General features: G+C 45.2%; 1 protein-coding gene across 1 annotated transcript in view; it reads left to right on the forward strand.

The window, feature by feature from the left end:
• Positions 1 to 13262, forward strand: part of noc4l (nucleolar complex associated 4 homolog) — a 66258-nt gene extending 52996 nt beyond the window's left edge. Inside the window, exons 11-15 of the mRNA XM_063074079.1 lie at positions 1390 to 1500; positions 4787 to 4950; positions 9108 to 9190; positions 10356 to 10469; positions 13019 to 13262. Coding sequence (XP_062930149.1) covers positions 1390 to 1500; positions 4787 to 4950; positions 9108 to 9190; positions 10356 to 10469; positions 13019 to 13135 — 589 coding nt within the window. The 3' untranslated portion in view covers positions 13136 to 13262. The remainder of the gene's footprint in view (positions 1 to 1389; positions 1501 to 4786; positions 4951 to 9107; positions 9191 to 10355; positions 10470 to 13018) is intronic.
• Positions 13263 to 20576: the final 7314 nt, after the last annotated feature.

The raw sequence follows: 20576 nt of genomic DNA on the forward strand, positions 1-20576 counted from the left end.
ATCTGATAGAGGTTTTATAAGATTGTGAGAAGCACAGAGAGAGTACACAGACAATATCTGTTTCCCAGGGTTGAAATATCCAATACCAGAGGGCAGGCATTGGAGGTGAGAGGGGATAGGTTCGAAGGAGGTGTGAGGGGTAAGTTTTTTTTCCAGACAACCACCACTGTGTGTAATGTGCTGCCTGGGGATGTGGTAGAGTCAGAGATATTAGAGAGTTTTAGATAGGTACAGGAATGTGAGGGAAGTGGAAGGATATGGACATTGTGTAGGCAGAAAAGATTTATTGGTTCGTCACAATGTTGTGAGCTGAAGGGCCTGTTCCTTTGCTGTACTGTTCTATGTCTGTAGACTTGGAATCAGGTTTATCACTAACGTATGCCATGAAATTTGTTTTGTAGTGGCAGTACAGTGAAATACATAATTAAAAAAAAACGAAGTTGTCAGATTCCTGTACTGCCTCCCTGATGGCAGTAAAGAGCAGAGGGTCCATCCTGGACAGTGATGGTCCTTCACGATGGATGCTTCCTTCTTGACGCATTACCTTTTGAAGATGCTCTCTGCTGGGTAGGCTGGAGCCCATAATGGAGATGGCTGAGAGTTTGCAGCCCTCTGCAACTTGCTCTGATTTTTTTTTTGAGACGGAGTTTTGTGTGTGTGTAATTTAGTCCATAGATGGGTGTCAGTAACACACACAAAATGCTGAAGGAACTCAGCAGGCCAAGCGGTATCTATGGGAAAGAGTGTAGTTAATATTTCGGGCCAAGGCGTTTCTTCAGCACTGGAGGGAAGAAAAGATGAGGAGTCAGAGTTAGAAGGTGGAGTGAGGGGAGGAAGAAACACAAGGTGGTAGTTGAGGGGGGAGGAGTGAAGTGAAGAGTTGGGAAGTTGACGGGTGAAAGAGATACCACCAGCTGGATTCACCTATGACCTTGTGTTTCTTTCTCTCCCCACCCCCCCACCTTCTAACTCTGACTGATCTTTTATTCTTCCGTCCTGATGAAGGGTCTTGGCCTGAAATGACAACTGTACCATTTTTCCATAGGTGCTGCCTGGCCCGTTGAGCTTCTCCAGCATTTTGTGTGTGTTACTTGGATTTCCAGCATCTGCAGATCTTCTCTTGTTTGTGTTTGGCGTCAGTAGAAGCTTCTTCTAATTCTGTGTCAGCCTGAATGATTTGAGACACGTCTATGAAATCTCTCCTGGAGCTTTGCTGCCTAGGTAGTGCCTGACTCTGTTACCACTATAGCAGATCATCTGATACATTTGTGTGCCTCTCCCATGTTCAGAAAACCTTTCATCTTCACCAATAATTTGCTTCGGGACTGATGTAACCTTTGCCTCACCCATGTGTATGCTGCTAATTCTGCCTCTGTTTTCCTCCTGTAGAGAATACCCAGACTTCTACAAAAAGCTGTATAGCTTATTGGATCCCTCTGTGCTCCATGTCAAGTACCGGGCCAGGTTCTTCCACCTGCTCGATCTGTTCCTGTCATCCAGGTCAGCTTAACGCCGAGGCGCCCGTTTGTGGAATCAGAATCAGGTTTAATATCACTGGCGTGCATCGTGAAAGTTGTTTTGCGGCCGCAGTTCGTTTGTTCGCCATGAGCTGTGTCAAATGACCGTAGCTAAGGTCATGATTGTACTTGGCAAATTCTTCTACAAAAGTGGTTTGCTGTTGCCTTCTTCTGGGCAGTGTCTTTCCAAGATGGGTGACCCTAGCCATTATCAATACTCTGAGATTGTCTGCCTGTCGTCAGTGGTCGCATAACCAGCTGCTCATACGACCATCCACCATCTGCTCCCATGGCTTTACGTGACCCTGAACCACGGGCAAAGCAGGTGCTACACCTTATCCAAGGGTGACCCACATACTAGCAGAGGGAAGGAATGTCTTATAGTAGAGACATATCTCCACCCCACCACCCAGCAGCAGTAACTGTTCCTGAAAAGTTGAGTGTGTATCTTCAGGCTCTTGTACCACCACCTTGATGGTAGCAATGAGAAGAGGGCATGAACTGGGTGATAGAGGTCCTTGATGATGGATGTTGCCTTTTTAAGGCATTGACTTTAGAAGATTTACTGGATGTACTGGTCCCGATATATCGATGTATTTATAAAGAAGGCAAGACAGCGGCTATACTTTATTAGGAGTTTGAAGAGATTTGGCATGTGAACAAATACACTCAAAAACTTCTATAGTTGCACTGTGGAGAGCATTCTGACAGGCTGCATCACTCTCTGGTATGGAGGGGCTACTGCAGAGGACCAAAAAAAGCTGCAGAAGGTTGTAAATCTGGTCAGCTCCATCTTGGGTACTAGCCTACTAAGTACCCAGGACATCTTCAGGGAGCAGTGTCTCAGAAAGGCGGCGTCCATTATTAAGGACTCCTAGTACCCAGAGCATGTCCTTTTCTCACTGTTACCATCAGGGAGAAGGTACAGAAGCCTGAAGCCACACACTCAGCGACTCAGGAACAGCTTCTTCCCCTCTGCCATCCGATTCCTAAGTGGACATTGAATCTTTGGATACTACCTCACTTTTTTAAAATATACAATAGTTCTGTTTTTGCACATTTTTTAATCTATTCAATATACGTAATTGATGTAATTGTTTATTATTATTATTACTTTTTCTCTGCTAGATTATATATTGCATTGAACTGCTGCTGCTAAGTTGGCAAATTTCACGTCACATGCCGGTGGCAATAAAGCTGGTTCTGATTCTGATGTGCTGGGGAGGATGGTGCCCATGATGGAGCTGACTGAGCTTATAACTTCTGGCAACTTTTTCCGATCCTGTGCAGTGGCCCCGCCATATCGGACGGTGATGCAGCCAGTTAGAATGCTCTCTACAGTATATATGTAGAAATTTTCAAGTCTGTTTGATATTGTACCAAGTATCCACAAAGTACTTATGGAATATTTAAAAATTTATTCCCTGTTCTGTTCTGATTCAGCAGCAAGGGGGTATCTGCAAACAAAGGAGGCACCCAAAGATGGGACTGAACTTAAGGAACTGTGGTGAATGGGCAACACCCATGGTTTTGATGAAAGGCTTAGATAGAGCGGATGTGGAGAGAATGTTTCCTATATTGGGCGAGTCTAAGACCAGAGGACACAGCCTCAGAATAGACTGGACTGGTCAAAGAACACTGAGGCTGTCTACAAGAAGAGTCAGAGCCGTCTCTATTTCCTGAGGAGACTGAGGTCATTTAACATCTGCCGGACGATGCTGAGGATGTTCTACGAGTCTGTGGTGGCCAGTGCTATCATGTTTGCTGTTGTGTGCTGGGCAGCAGGCTGAGGGTGGCAGACACCAACAGAATCAACAAACTCACTCGTAAGGCCAGTGATGTTGTGGGGATGGAACTGGACTCTCTGACGGTGGTGTCTGAAAAGAGGGTGCTGTCTAAGTTGCATGCCATCTTGGTTAATGTCTCCCATCCACTACATAATGTACTGGGTGGGCACAGGAGTACATTCAGCCAGAGACTCATTCCACCAAGATGCAACACAGAGCGTCATAGGAAGTCATTCCTGCCTGTGGCCATCAAACTTTACAACTCCTCCCTTGGAGGGTCAGACACCCTGAGCCAATAGGCTGGTCCTGGACTTATTTCATACTTTACTGGCATAATTTACGTATTACTATTTAACTATTTATGGTTCTATTACTATTTATTATTTATGGTGCAACTGTAACAAAAACCAATTTCCCCCGGGATCAATAAAGTATGACTATGACTAATAGAGGGACGTCTATTTAGAACAGAGATGATGTGGAGTTTCTTTAGCCAGAGAATGAGGAATTGGTGGAATTCATTGCCACAGGCGGCTGTGGAGGCCAAGTCATTGGGTATATTTAAAGCGGAAGTTGACTGGATCTTGATTAGTAAAGGACGTGAAGGGATACCGGGAGAAGGTAGAAAATGGGGTTGAGAGGGATAATAAATCAGCCATGATGGAATGGCGGAGCAGACTTGATAAACTGAATGGCCAGATTCTGTTCCTATGTCTTATAGGTTGTGACTAGTGCTAAGGAACAGACTGACAGAAGGCGGGGAGAGGGATGCTGAACCCCTGGGGTTCCCGCGGGCATTGTATCAGATTAACCAGTGTTTTTTCCCTATCTATTTTACAGAAATGGTTAAGGAATATTATATTATTCAAATAATCTAGTTCTTATGACCTTCAACACGTGCACAATGGCTCCGCTGTTTGCAAATACCTCACTGCTGAATCAAGGCAGAACAATGAGCGAATTACAAACTGTTTCGTTCCACCATTAAGGGCTGCATCCTGCTGTTGTTTACAATTTCTCAGCGTTACTGACGTGCCCCGTGTAACCTGATCAGATTTCTTCACGTCTCGCTTCGAGTGGAAGGAGATAAAATCAGCTCATGCAGCCTTGTGCAGTGAGCAAGACATCTGCAGTGTTTCCCCTGTGGGTCTTCATGCACAGTTCCCCTGCCTCTAACGCTCAGGGTGCAATTGGGCCAACTCGAAACGTCTTGAGCTCCTTCAGACTTTTGTCTGCTTCTTTCCACACCATCATCGATCTTTTTAGATGTAGGGGCAGAATTAGGTCATTCAGCCCATCGAGTCTGCTCCGCCATTTCACCATGGCTGGTCTATTTCCCTCTCAGCCCCAACCTCCTGCCTTCTCCCCAGATTCTTTCAAGAATCCGTCAACCCCTGCCTTAAATACACCCCGTGACTTGATTCCACAGATTCTCCCTTTGTGTATATAGTAACTGCTTTCTTTCCGTCTCTCTCTACACAGCCATTTACCAGCCTACCTGATCGCAGCGTTCAGCAAACGTTTATCCAGACTGGCTCTCACCGCACCACCTGAGGCTCTACTAATGGCCATTCCCCTCATATGTAACCTAATCCGCCGGCATCCGTCTTGCAAAGTTCTTCTTCACCGACCTGCTGAGGATCAAGGTACTAGAACAGTTTGTTTGTATTTAGACTATAAGACAAAGGAGCAGAATTAGGCCATTCAGCCCATTGAGGTCTGCTCTGCCACTTCATCATGGCTGACGCATTTCCCTCTCAGCCCCAATCTCCTGCCTTCTCCCCCGTAACCTTTCAAGAACCTACTAACCTCTGTCTTAACTATACCCGATGGCTTGGCCTCCAAAGCCACCTGATTCACCATCCTCATCTACTTTCTAAATGAACATCCCAATATTCTGAGGCTGTGCCCACTGGTCCTGGACTCCCCCACCATTGGAAACATCCTCTCCACAGCCACTCTGTCTAGCCCTTTCAATATTTGATAGGTTTCAATGAGATTCCCCTTCATTCTTCTAAACTCCAGTGAGTACAGGTCCATAGCCACCAATCACTCTTCATTGAATAAGCATTTCATTCCTGGAATCATTCTTGAGCATCTCCTCTGAAACCTCTACAATGGAACCCTCTCCAATGTTCAAGGTTAATTTCCTGCAATGATCAGAAGCAGGTGTAGTATCATGAGTTTTTTTGTTTTGTGACAGCAGTACATGGTAATACAAAATTATAAAAACTAAATTATAATCAGTGTGTATGCATATTTGTGTGTATATATAATAATATTAAATAAATAGTACAAAAAAGAGGGGAAAAATAGTGAGGTAGTGATCATGGATTCAGTGTCCATTCAGAAATCAGATGGCAGAGGGGAAGAAGCAGTTCCTGAATCACTGAGTGTGTGTCTTCAGGCTGCTGTACCTCCTCCCTGATGGTAGCAGTGAGAAGAGGACATGTCCTGGGTGGTGGGGGTCTATAATGATCGATGCCACCTTTTTGAGCCATTGCTCCTTGAAGATGGCCTGGATGCTGGGGAGACTAGTGCCCATGATGGAGCTGGCTAATTTTATAACTCTATGTAGAGTTTTCCAATTATGTGCCGTGCCTCCCCCCCTCCCTCCACCCCATACCAGACAGTAGTGCAACTATTCAGAAAGTTTTGCATGGTACATCTGTAGAAAACTGTGAACTTTGCAATGGACGAAGAGGTAGGAGTAATGCAATAGTGTAGTAGTTAGTGTAACGCTTCTCAGCGGCAGCTGTCTGTAGGAGTTTGTATGTTCTCCCCGTGACCACGTGAGATTCCTCTGGGTGCTCTCGTTTCCTTCCACACACCAAAGACCCTACCGGTCCGAGTTAGTAAGATGTGAGCATGCTATGTAGCTGCTGGAGGCATGGCGACATTGGTGGGCTGCCCCCAGCACATCGGAATGTGCTCTTGCAAACAGTGTATTTCACTGTATGCTTCGATGTATATGTGACAAATAAAGCTAATCTTTCATTTTTCACTCTTTAAAATGAGTGCTGGAGGAACATTTTCATTATTTATTTAGTGATACAGCACAGAATCAGTCCTTCCTGTCCTTGAAGCTGCAGTGCCCAGCAGCTGCAAACACCGTATTATAGTCCTAACCTAATCACAGGATAGTTCACATTGACCAATTACCTACCCCTTGGGTCTTTGAACCATGGGAAGAAACCGGAGGAAGCACGTGCACAGGGAGTCACAGGGAGAAGGTACGAACTCCTTACAGACGGTGGTGGGAATTGAACCGGGTCACTGGTGCTGTAAAACGTGCTAACCACTACGCTCAGAAATGGGCCACAGAGTCAAGCGGTCAGATCTAGTCTGAAGTTTCCAGTGCTGAGACAGAGGACTAGCACCACCACTGAGAGAGAACGTAGGTTCCCGTTAATTGGGCCATTGGTTAATCGGGGCAGCAACTCTGCATTCAATACCATCATCCCCTCAAAACTCGTCAATAAGCTTCAAGACCTCCTTGTTCAATTGGTCCTCGATTTCCTCACTTGCAGACCCTAGTAGGTTCGGGTTGGCAAAGAAACTTCCTCCACGATCTCCATCAGTACAAGAGCAGCACAAGGCTGCGTGCTCTGTCATATTCACAGAACAATTTACACGCCCAGTTAACCTACCCGGTATGTCTTTGGACTGTGGGAGGAAACCAGAGCACCAGAAGGAAACCCACGTATTCCACAGAGGGGACGTGCAGAGAACACCAGAACTGAGCTTTGAACTCTGCCCTGAGCTCTAATCGTGTCACACTAACTGCTACACTACTGTGGCGTGCAAATGCAGAATCTCTTGTACTTGCTGCCTGTTATACCACTGGTGTTTGGGGCAGCAGTGAACACTCTCCATCTCTGTCAGTGGTCAGGGCTTCCTTCATCATGTCAGTAGCTTCTTGGTTTTCACTACTGTCAGTCACACAAGTCCTGGGTGGAGACTCGGGAATACTGTTGCACTCAGATGTAGAAGGATTCTTCATTGCTGTTTCCATAACAGCTTTGTTCGACCAGTCAGGGTTGTTAGCCCTGAGCTGAACCCCTGAACCTGGAGGACTGCTGGACCACTCTGAGTCTGGCCTCTACCCTTGACCTTTTGGGCATGGGTGACCCGACCAAGAGCCAAGGTATAGAGCCCGGATTCTAGTCGGTATAGCTGTCTGGATCAGTGAGGCACGCAAACCTCCAAGCCCTTCAACAAGGTTGTGGCCCTCTTGGAGGAGAATCTCCAATGTTTAAAATTAATTTTCTGTACGCTTTTTAAAAAAACTCCCAATGAAGAAATGTCAGTAGAGGTTCGCCCAATGTAATACTTCATTTTCTCTTGGTGGTTTCTTTAATGTACTATACTTAATCTCACTCAGGCCGCTGAAGTCTATATTTGCTCTTGTTCTTTTTGTGTACTCATTTGGTGAAACTTCGTTTTAGGAGGGGGTTGGATCAGTGTCTTAGAGAAGTACACCTGCAAGACTGGGGCAAATTGAGAGTAGATTGAGGTGTTTCTCAGTAAGCCAAACGGCCACCACTGCGTGGTTTCCAGAGTGGTTAGTTCAAAATACACCTCATTTTTTTATTCTAAAATTATTACGATAAACCCCAAGAGATTCTTGCAGGTGTTGGAAATCCAGAGCAACTATTGCACAAAATACTGCAGGAACTCAGCAGGTCAGGCAGCATCTACGGGGGAGAATAAACACTCAAATGTTTCGGGCCGAGACCCTTCAGGTCTGTTTATTCCTCTCTATAGATGCTGCATTTTGTGTGTGTTAATGAATGTAATTCTCTTTCCCTTTAGAACATAGAACAGTATAGTACAGAAACAGGCCATTTGGCCCACAGTGTTGTGCCAAACCAGCTAAAAAGCAAATCAAAAACACCCAAACACTAATCCCTCCTACCTACACCATGTCCATATCCTTCCATCTTCCTTACATCCATGTGTCTATCCAAATATCTTTTCAAAGCCTCTAATGTATTTGTCTCTACCACCTCCCCAGGCAGTGCATTCCAGGTATCCTCCGCTCTCTGAATAAAAAAACTTACCCCTCGCATTGCTTTTGAACCTACCCCCTCTCACCTTCAATGCATGCGCTCTAGTATTAGACATTTCAACCCTGGGAAACAAATACTATCTGTCCACTCTGTCTGTGCCTCTCATAATTTTGTAGACCTCTATCCGATCTCCCCTCAGCCTCCGCTGCTCCAAAGAAAACAACCCAGGTTTACCAGCCCCTCATGATAGCACATGCCCTGTAAACCAGACAGTGTCCTAGTAAACCTCTTCAGCACCCTCTCCAAACCCTCAACATCCTTCCTGTAGTGGGGCAAGCAGAACTCCGTGCAATTCTCCAGCCTAGCCTGAGTTTTACGAAGTTGCAAAATTGACTTTTGAAATCAGCACCTTGATTAATTAAAGTAACTTTTCTATTTGCTGCTCTAAGCACCCTATCAACCTGTGCAGCCACATTCAGAGAGCTATGAACTTGGATCCCAAGATCACTGCTTAGCAACATGATTAAAGATCTTGCCCTTGACAGTGTACTGTCTCCTTGCATTTGCCCTACCAAAGATGCAATGCCTCACACTTATCTGGGTTAAACTCCATCTGCCATTTCTTTGCCCATATCTGCAACTGATCGATGTCACATTGTACTCTTTGCCAATCTTCTACACTACCTACAACTCCACCAATCTGTTGGTTTAACTTCACATTGCTGCATTTGAGGAACCAGTTCACGGAACCACACTAATGCGCACGGACATTTCCCTATGGTTATTTCCAGGTCTCTCTGCTGATCCGTATGTGATGGACGAGGAGGAGCCCTCACAGTGTCGAGCGCTGGAGAGTTCCCTGTGGGAACTGCAGGTTAGTCAGTTTGTGGACAGGGGGTTTTCCTGCAAACTTGCACAATTCACTGCAGAAATAAGCCTTTCGGTCCAAGTCGCCTCTCTGAGCCAGTCCCATTTGTTTACATTTGCCAGTATTCAACTTGCCCTTCCCATCTTCTTTGTTACGAGGATTACTCCTTAGTAATAATGATCAGAGAGGCACAGAGAGAAGCTGTATTTACTGACAAATAGCTCTAGTGTCTCAATGGAAGAGCACGTGAATTTACACAGCCAAATACCTGTGTATACACCTATTAAGTTTCCCTAACCCTGCATGAACAGTCAAAGAATAGAAAAGATAATGCCTGGGAAAAGAGTCTATGCTGGCTATGTGTTCCTCGTGGTCCCGATCTAATCTCCATGTGTCCATGGGGATCCTTCATATCCACGATGGTTGGTCTCTGGAAAGTTGTTGCTACTTTGCATTCAAATCTTCTGCTTTTATTTTAATTCCTTACCAGTTGAAATGTTGCATTTTGGAGTTATTGGCCATAGGTCATCTCACTGACCTTCAACATCTTATGGGCTTTGGTCCAAGCCACCATCCATTTATTGCCCTCTTCCGCAAGTGACAACTGATAATTTATGACTCTTTGTTCTAAATCAGTTACCAAACCAATAACCAGCTTGAATCACTCAGGCAGACACAGACCTCACCACTCATAAACCTGCATGTTGTATCTAACTAAAGAACACCTCACAAATAACTTCTTATTTGGAAGTGATCTCCTCTTCAGCAGACTACCTGGAGCATCATTGTGTCTGCTTTAAATCTCTGATCCAACTGAGCAAAACCAGTTCACAAAATGGAGAATGCAGAGCAGCTTCACAAAATGGCAGCTTCCATTCCTTGGATCTCATGGCAAGAACAAAGACAGTTGGTTTGTCTACTTCCACTGTCCATGACTGATTCAAATTCACTGATTTGTAGACTGTAGTTCTTTCTGGCCAGCGCCTTGTACCTGTCTTAACAACAGTGTTATTTAAAAACTGTTTTTTCCATACCAGGCTGTGACGTATCAGTCAGGGTACCGCCCACTATTCACCTATAGTAGTCTGTGCGTCTATAGAAGTTGGTCTCTTGTTAATCTCTGCTGGGGTATGAATGTGTTCCCTAACTCTGCTCCCTGTACCCACTCCAGACTCTACAGCAGCACTACCACCCAGACGTGGCCAACGCAGCAGCCGTGATCAGTAAGGCTTTGTCGGACCAGGAGGCTGATCTCTCCATGCTCTTCGACCTTTCTGTTTCAGAGGTGAGTGTGTGTCTGCTGAACTCAGATATGCACATTACTGATGACGTACACTAAATTGAGTGGAAAAGCAAATTGTGCAGAGGATACGGAGCGTCTGCAGAGAGATATAGATAGGTTAAGTGAGTGGGCAAGGATCTGGCAGGTAGAGTACAATGTTGGTAAATGTGAGGTCATCCACTTTGGAAGGAAAAATGGAAGATCGGATTATTAGTTAAATGGTGAAAGACTGCAGCATGCTGCTGTACAGAGGGACTTAGGAGTGCTTGTGCACGAACCGCAAAAGGCTGGTTTGCATGTACAGCAGGCTATCAAGAAGGCAAATGGAATGTTGGCCTTCATTGCTAGAGGAATTGAATTTAAGAGGAGGAAGGTTATGCTCCAACTGTACAGGGTACTGGTGAGGCCACATCTGGAGTACTGCATGCATTTCTGGTTTCCATACTTGAGGAAGGATATACTGGCTTTGAAGGCAGTGCCGAGGAGGTTAGACAATTGGAGAGGTTGAGTTGTCTGGGACTGTACTCCAGAAGAATGATAGGAGATCTTATAGAAACATATAAAGTTAAAAAAAGGATAGATAAGATAGAGGCAGGAAAGTTGTTTCCACTGGTAGGTGAGACTAGAATAAGGGGACATAGCCTCAAGATTTGGGGGAGTAAATTTAGGACGGAGGTGAAGAGGAACTGCTTTTCCCAAAGAGTGGTGAATCTAGAATGAAGGAGTGAAGGCTACCTCAGCAAATATATTTAAGACAAGGTTGGATAGATTTTTGCATAGTAGGAGAGTTGAGGGTTATGGGGAAAAGGCAGGTAGGTGGAGATGAGTCTGTGATCATAACAGCCGTGATCTTAATGGCGGAGCAGGCTCGAGGGGCCAGATGATCTACTCCTGCTCCTATTTCTTATGTTCTTATGTACGTTGACAAATACAGTACTATGCAAAAGTCTTGGGTGTCCAGGCCTAAGACTTTTGCGCAGTACTGTATGTCGTGAAATTTGTTTTGCCGCAGCAGCGCAGTGCGATACGTAAGGAAAAAGCATGAAGTTACAATAACAAATATATCAGTAGTGCGAAAGGAGAGGAAAGCAGTGGGGTGGTGAAGGGAGAAGCCATAGTGTGTGTTCACCACCACTGGATCCACCGGTTAACAAACATCTCTGTGCTCAGCAATACGGTCATGCGATGCTGTTACCGCTTGGGGACTTCAGAGTTAATTTCCAGTGTCATCTGTAAGGAGTTTGTACGTCTCCCTCGTAGAATGCGTGTGTTTCCCCCGGGTGCTCCACTTTCCTCCTACAGTCCAAAGATGTATCGGTCAGTAGGTTACCTGGTCACTGTAAATTGTGTGGTTAGGCTAGGGTTAAATTGTTGGGTTGCCAGGCAGCTTGTTGGGCCGGAAGGGCCTGCTCGACACTGACCGTATATCTTAAAAAAAAGTCGAAGTTACAATAAGAAATAGATTTTAAAAAAATAAGCAAGTTGTGTTTTTTTTTTGTGTGTGTGTTTTTGTGTTTGTGACCACTGGATCCACAGGTTAATTGTCTCTGTGCTCAGCAGTAGCCTAACATTACAAAGCAGCAGCGTTAGCAGGTAAAATGTAGCTCCACACCTCCCCGGCGAGTGGGAGAGGTGGCCAGGGCAGGTTGTGAGGAGGAAGGTGGATTTCTGGAACTCCATTCCTGGGTAGCCAATGGCAGGGCTGTTGTTGATGGTGACAGAAACCAAGCTTTCCTGCAAGGCCAGAACCAGTGCGGCACGGTGATCTGGAGTAGTCGTACATGAACAGAGAACGTCAGGATAGCAAAAAGATGATGCACGAATCCAACAAATTCCAATCCCCATTCCCGTTCCAACGTGTCAGTCCACGATGAGGCCACTCTCAGGCTGGAGGAAGCAACACCTCATATTCTGTCTAAGTAGACTCCAACCTGGTGGCATGAACATCGATTTCTCCAGCTTCCAGTAATTTTTCCCCCTCCGCCTTCACCTTCCCTCTTCAATTCCCCCCTCTGGCCTTTTACCTCTTACCCTCTCCCGCCCAACTTCTCCCCCAGTGTCCTTTTTCCCTTTTTCCCCATGATCCATTCTCCTCTCCTATCAGATTCCTTTATAAGACGTTAGGGAATTTGGCTCATCGAGTCTGCTCCACCATTCCAGTAGAGGGATGTCATTTAGGACGGAGACGAGGAGGAATTTCTTTAGCGAGAGAGTTGTGAGTCTGTGGGATTGGTTGCAGGTGGCTGTGAAGCCATTAGGTATATTTAAGGCAGAGGTTGGTAGATTCTTGATTAGTCAGGACATGACGAGATACAGAGGGAAGACAGGAGATTGGGGCTGAGAGGGAAATGGATCAGCTGTGATAAAATGGTGGAGCAGACTCGGTGGGTCAAATGGCCTAATTCTGTTCCTATATCTTATGGTCTAACCCATGAAAACTATCTCGCTCTTTTGCTCTTTGTACACTGTTTTTAATTCATGCTTTTTCTTGTAACTTACTGTAATTTTCAATTCCTTTCATTTCTCTCGATGCTTTTTTTTGTTGAACCCAGCTCTTCGAAAAGGAGCCGAAGAAGAGAGCAAGGAGCGGCCCTTTGGAGTTCGAGCCTGCCGAGGGTTTGCTGAACCGGCCGAGCAAGTTGGTCTGTCAGCATTGGGCTTTGGCGTAACAGTTGCTGCAAATGTGTATATATTTTTTAAAAAAATGTACATTATGGCTGAAAGTGAAACCACTAAAAATGACTTTTCTCAGTTGCTTCATAAAAGATCTGTCAAAAGGAAACCACTCTGATATTTGTTTCTGTGAAGAGGGAGAGATTGATCTTTCGACAGCGCTCAGACCAGAATTGGTGGAGCTGTTAGACGTGCTGCGGTAAACAGGCGTGAGGAGTAAGCAGTCACTAATGGAGTGACCAGTGGGCACCACAGTAGCGTAGCGGTTAGTGCAACACTATTACAGCTCAAGATATCAGAGTTCATTCCCGGCGTCCTCTGCAGGGAGACTGTGTGTCTTCCCCGTAGAATGCGTGGGTTTCCTCCGGGTGCTCCAGTTTCCTCCCTCAGCCCAAAGACGTACGGGTTGGTAGGTTAATTGATCATTGTAAATTGTCCCGTGATTAGGCTGGGGTTAAATTGGGGGGAGAGGTTGCTGGCTCGAAGGCTGGAAAGGCCTGATCCACTATCTCTAAGTAAATAAATAGAAATGCCCATAGCACGCTCGAGTCGGAAAGCTGCGAGACCTGGACAATGATAACTGCTCCACGGACATCCAGGTAGCACACCATATACAACCCTGAGATTTCTTGCCAGCATTCACAGTAAATACAAAGAAGCAAAAAAAAATACGCAATAAATATCGAGAATGAGATGACAAGTCCTTAAAAGTGAGTCCATAGGTTGTGGGAACTTCACTCATCGGTGCTGGGATGAGTGTAGTTTTCAGAGGAAGCGCTTCTGGAATGGACAGGACTGTGTGGAGGTTCCTGACAATTGGGATTGACTAGGTGGGCTGAGTGGTTTTGTTGCAAGGATTGTAACTTTCTAGATTAATACCAGCATCGGGAAATTCTGCCTCTCCAGTACTTTGTAGTTGGTTGTCATATTCGGCGATGACAAGGAATCTGTGTAGCAGAGTTTTTAAAGTGGTTCAGCTGGGATATCTGTGGAGGACACCAACACATCACAACCTCAGAGGGAAAGGTTTCCTCAGCTCCACTCGAATTACCAGCCCTGACATCCTGGGCTTTGGAGGTTGAACGGGAGTACCTTTGTTCCATCCACAAAAAAGTGGAATTTCCCGGTGGCCAACTGTTTTAATCCCTATCCCCATTCCCGTTTTGACATGTTGGTCCATAGGCCTCTTCTGCAAAAGCATCGATTTCTTCCAGTAATTTTTCCCTTCCCCTTCCCTCTCCTCCTATTCTGCACTCTGACCTCTTGCCTATCACCTCCCCCTTTCTTCCATTGTCCACTCTCCTCTCCTATCAGATTCCGTCTTCTTCAGCCCTTTACCTTTCCCACCTATCAACTCCCAGCTTCTTACTTCATCTCCTCCCTGATGCACCTGGCTTCACCTATCACCTTTTAGATTGGCATCCCTCTTCCCCCCACCTCCCAACCTACCTAGGCATCTTCCCACTTCCTTTCCAGTCCTGACGAAGGATCTCGGCCCGAAATGTTGACTGTTGATTCATTTCTGTAGATACTACCTGACCCGCTGAGTTCCTCCAGTATTTTGTGTGTGACTCTTTAAAAACTTCAGGGGTTGAACTGGAGTAGTTCAGTCCAGTCCTGTTCTGTTCCATTCCATTGCCCTAGGCTTCACCTTGATTCGCTTCCACCCCTTGAAGCCTTCACTGAGCAGAATCTCACCACACATCTGCAATACACCCTGAGCACCGGAAACCTCAACAGGGCGAACAGGTCAGAGGTTCACTGCCCTTTGCGTGAAAATGTTTTCTTGTTTCACAGAAGTGTTTCCATCCCTGAGTGCAGGTGCAAGCTTTGCCTGGGATCGGGGCCAGTATCAGAGCAAGGGGTGGCCATTCAGCCCTTGACACTGTGCCAGCATTCACTGTGGAGATGGCTGATGCTGTGCCTTGTCCTTTGAGTTTCTCCGTATCAAACGGCCTGTAGTTCAGCTGGGATGTCTGTGGAGGTGGGGGTTCAATAGGAAGTTAATTCAGTGCCTCAGTCCAGGCTTGTTCAGTTCCATTGGCCCATGCTTTATTGCATTTTCATTCCACCCCTTGAAGCTCTCAAAGTTCAAAGGTACATTTAATGTCAGAGAAATGTATACAAAATACATCCTGAAATGCTTTTTCTTCGCAAACATCCACAAAAACAGAGAAGTGCCCCAAGGAATGAATGACAGTTAAATGTTAGAACCCCAAAGTCCCCCCCCCCAGCTCCCCTCCCTCCCACGCATAAGCAGTAGCAAGCAATGATCCCCTCTCCCCCACCGGCAAATAAAAAGCATCAGCACTCGTCACTGAGCATTCACGCATGAGCAAAGCAACAGACTTGCAGTACTCCACTACTCGTTCACCTGGTGTTCGACTTACCACAGGCTCTCTCTCTCCCGAAAAAGGGAGAAAGATGTCTCCGTTTCACAGCGAGAGGGGAGACACAACAACAACTCGCTGGTTTACAATGTTAAAAGGTAGTTGTGTCGCTTTTTCCGAGTTCTGTGCCCAAAGATCTCGGGTTTCTGGGCTCACAGTCTTAGATCTTCTATCTACTACGACACACTGACCTCCGATTTCCCCCCGCGCCCCCCCCCATCTGCAGAGCCGCGAAATCACGGACCTCCAAAAGTGAGCGATGCTCTTAGGCCGCGCCCTTGGCATGCCAAATAACAATCAGTTCTGAAACCCTGAAAGCAGGTCCCATTCCTGTAAAGAACCATAGTCAGCGTGTAACTCCAGGTCAGGGTCTTCAAAAGAACCCTGAAAGGGAAAAATAAAGATATTGAAGATGGAAATTGAGCTGTTTCCGAAGATGAAGCAAAGGAGTTGTTGTCAGGCTAGTATGGAATTAATAGACTGAATGGCCTCTAACACCATGAAGATGCAATCAGAATCCATTTATTATCACCGACGTTGTGAAATTTGTCATTTTCTGGTAACAGTTCAAAATAGTTTTCATTATTGAAATATACAGTATATACTGTATGTCACCATATAGAACCCTGAGATTCATTTTCCTGTGGGCCTGCTCTGCAAATCTATAGAACAGTAACTATGACAAGATCAGTGAAAGATCCGCCATACTGCAGAAGGCAACAAACCGTGCAAATACAACTATAAATAAATAGCAATAAATAATGAGGACATGAAATAAAGAGTCCATTGGTTATGGGAACATTTCAATGAAGGGGCAAGTGAAGTTGTCCCCTTTGGTTCAAGAATGGTATGGGTGAGTGGCAATAACTGTTCCTGAACCTGGTGGTGAGAGTCCTGAGGGCCCGCACCACCTTCCTGATGGCAGCAGTGTGAAGAGAGCAAGTCCTGGGTGGTGGGGATCTCTGATGATGGATGCTGCTTTCCTGCAACAGCGTTTCATGTAGATGCGCTCAATGGTAGGGATAACTGTTCTTGCACCTGGGTGTACAGTGCAAAACATAAAATATTCCATAAATTAGAATAAATATATGTAAAAAGTCATGCAAAAAGAGCAAAACTACTGAGAGAGTGTTTGTTGTGACTGAACAAAATCACAAAAGAAACACTGAAGCCAGTGGAATTGCAAGCCTTTTATTCAGGAGACCATCATATTCAAGACACTCTTGGAAGAAGTGCTCTGCCTGAAAGCTTCATATGACAGATCAAAGGTAACGGCAGGACAATTCTATTGTTACAATGTATCTACAATGCTTCCTTTGAATTACATATAGTTTTTAAACATCTTCTTCACACCCACACTCCAGACGCCCAAAATGAATGTTAATCAGCATTTATTTTCTCTCCCTTTCCCTCCTATGGATGTGCTAACATCAAGTGAATGGGGTGTTTCCTGGTTTGTAATCAACCCCAACCTGCGGATCCAGGAAGGCTATTGTTCCGAGTTGCATTTTAAATTCAATCTACAATCTGCATTCAGGTCTGAAGGTTGTTTGCTGCAGAAGTTGATGTCTGTTGTCCATCCTAATTCCAGAATACAGTGTTCATGGGTTCATCATCTGTTCAGAAATCTGATGGAGGAGGAGAAGAAGCTGTTCCTATAATTACAACATTTAAGATACTTGGACAGACATGGACAGGAAAGGGTTAAGGGCAGTGGTCCCCAACAACTGGGCCGCAGAGCATGTGCTCCTGAGCCTTGAGGAAACAATATGAGTCAGCTGCCTCTTTCCTCATTCCCTATCACGCACTGTTGAACTTGAACATAGGGTTGCCAACTGTCCCGTATTTGCCGGGACATCCTGTATATTGGGCTAAATTAGTTTGTCCCATACGGGACTGCCCTTGTCCCGTATTCCCCCCGCTAAGGTAGAGCGTTCCTATGAAACCTTTCATGCTGAAATGGCATAAAACGAAGAAGCAATTACCGTTAATTTATATGGGAAAAATTTTTGAGCGTCCCCAGACCCAAAAAATAATTACCAAATCATACCAAATAACACAAACGTATAGTAAAAGCAGGAATGATATGATAAATACAAGCCTATATAAAGTGGAAATAATGTATGTACAATATAGTTGGGAAGATGAAGGCAAAACCAATTGGGGAAAAAATTGGCACGTACGCAAATGGGCACATCACGCTTGCACACACAGGTGCCCGAGCAAAGCTTTGTGGTCATGGTAGGCTTTCCAGGGATAACGTGTCCCGGAATTTGACTGCTACTTTTGTCCCTTATTTGGGAGAGAGAAAGTTGGCAACCCTAACTGTAAAAGACATGTTGAGGTGAGTTTAACCCGGTTTGAACACCCCCCCCCCACCCGGTCGGCCGGTCTGCAAGAGTATTGTCAATATTAAACCGGTCTGTGGTGCAAAAAAGGTTGGGGACCCCTGATTAAGGGGATGTTGGTTAGATACAAGCAAATGTGACCAGCCCAGGCAACCATCATGGTCAGCATGGATGAGTTGGGCTGAACATGCTGTTTCTGTACTGTACATGTTATTAAACTGCAGAGAAGTAACAAAGACTATTTTGTACTCTGAGAGAAGCAGAGTGGATAAAACCAATGGTGGTATATTTTAATTGTGGTTGTTACATTTCAGGTTAATAATATTGGTACCCCCCTTGAAGTGAAAAGTCAAAGTTCAAAGTAAAATTTATTATCAAAGTACATATATGCCACCATATACAACCCTGAGATTCATTTTCCTGTGTATGCTCAGCAAATCTATAAAATAGTAACTATAACAGCATCAATGCAAGATCAACCAGAGTGCAGAAGACAACAAACTGTACAAATTGCAAATATAAATAAATAGCAATAAATAATGAGAACATGAAGTAGTAAGAAGTAAGATAAAGAGTCCTTAAAGTGAGAACATCTCAATGGATGGGTAAGTGAGTGTTCAAGAGCCTGATGGTTGAGGGGTAGTAACTGTTGAACCTGTTGGTGCAAGTCCTGAGGCTCTTGTACCTTCTACCTGATGGCAGCAGTGAGAACAGACCATGAAGAGCATGACCTGGGTGGTGAGTTTCTTTGATGATGGATGCTGCTTTCCCATGACAGCATTTCATTTCATTTCATGTAGATGTGCTCAATGGAGGGGAAGGCTTTACTCGTGATGTTTAATAGCATCCGTTAGTCTTGTGAGACCGTGGATCTGCGCCTAGAAAGTCTTCACTCTCCAGGGCGCAGGCCTGGGCAAGGTTGTATGGAAGACCGGCAGTTGCCCATGCTGCAAGTCTCCACGACACTGATGTTATCCAAGGGACCCATACAGCTTGGCACCAGTGTTGTCAGTGTCGTCACAGAGCAATGTGTGATTAAGTGCCTTGCTCAACACGTTGCCTCGGCTGGGGCTCGAACTCATGACCTTCAGGTCGCTAGTCCCATGCCTTAACCACTTGGCCACGTGCCCGCACCTGTGATGTACTGGGCCAAATTCATTATACCTTTTGCAGGATTTTCTGTTCAAGGGCTTTGGTGTTTCCATACCAGGCCATGATGCAGCCAGTCAATATACTCTCCACCACACATCTATAGAAGTTTGTCAAAAGTTTTTGATGTCACGCTGAACCCCCACATTGTCCACAGACTTTTTAAACAGGTAAAATAAATCTATTCATTGCACTGAGAGTTTGGAGTGTGAACAATGCACACAAAATCCTGGAGGAACTCAGCCAGGCAGCATCTATGGAGAGGAAGAATCCATCGCCATTTTGGGCTGAGACCCTTAATCAGGACCCTTCTCTGCTCAAAACATCAATTCAGAATCGGGTTTAATATCACCAGCATATGTCATGAAATTTGTTATTATTCACCAGCAGTACCTTGCAATACAGAATAAAAACTAAATTACAGTAAGAAGTATATATTAAAAAGATAAATTTAATAAGTAGCTCAAAATAGAGATAAAAGTAGTGAGGTAGTGTTCATAGGTTCAATGTCCATTCAGAAATCAGATGGCAGAGGGGAAGAATCTTCCTGAATCACCGAGTGTGTTCCTTCAGGATCCTGTACCTCCTTCCTGATGGTAGCAATGAGAAAAAGGGCATGTCCTGGGAGATGGGGGTCCTTAGTGCTGGACACTGCCCTTTTGAAACATTACTCCTTGAAGATGTTCTGGATACTACAGAGGCCAGTGCCCCTGATGGAGCTGACTGAGCTAAAGTCCTGGGTTCTGTGGAAGGGCTGGTACCCATAATGGAACTGAGTGAGTTTACAACTCCCTGCAGATTATTTTGATCCATGCAATGATGCTCTCCCCCCCCCATGCCCCCCCCCCAAAATACCCAAGTAATGCAGCCAGTTAGAATGCTCTCCACAGTACATCTATGGAAATTTGGTAGTGTGGCTTTGGTGACATAGCAAATAGCAAATCTCCTTAAACTCCTAATGAAATAAAGCCACTGTGGTGCCTTCCTTGTAACTGCATCAATATGTTGGGTCCAGGTTAGATCCTCTGAGATATTGACACCCAGGAACATGAAATTGTTCGCTCTTTCCCCACTTCTGATCCCTCGATGGGGACTGGTGTTTGTTGCCTCAAGATACAGAGGAGATGTCAGGGGTAAGTTTTTTACTCAGAGAGTGGTGAGTGCGTGGAATGGGCTGCCGGCAACGGTGGTGGAGGTGGGTACGATAGGCTCTTTTAAGGGACTTTTAGATAGGTACATGGAGCTTAGAAAAATAGAGGGCTATAGGGAAGTCTAGTAATTTCTAAGGTAGGGACATGTTTGGCACAACTCTGTGGGCCGAAGGGCCTGTATTGTGCTGTAGGTTTTCTATGTTTCTATGTTACCCTTTCTGAAGTCCACAATGAATTCTTCGGTCCTACTGACATTGAGTGCAAGGTTGTTGTTGCGACCCCACTCAACTAGCTGATCCATATTGCTCCTGTATGCCTGTTAATTACTCTCTATTCATCCTGCCTGACCTGTTGAGTTCCTCCAGCATTTTGTATGTGTTGCTCTGGGTTTTCAACATC

This window comes from Mobula hypostoma, chromosome 21, assembly GCF_963921235.1.
Source record: "Mobula hypostoma chromosome 21, sMobHyp1.1, whole genome shotgun sequence".
Classification (NCBI taxonomy): domain Eukaryota; kingdom Metazoa; phylum Chordata; class Chondrichthyes; order Myliobatiformes; family Myliobatidae; genus Mobula; species Mobula hypostoma.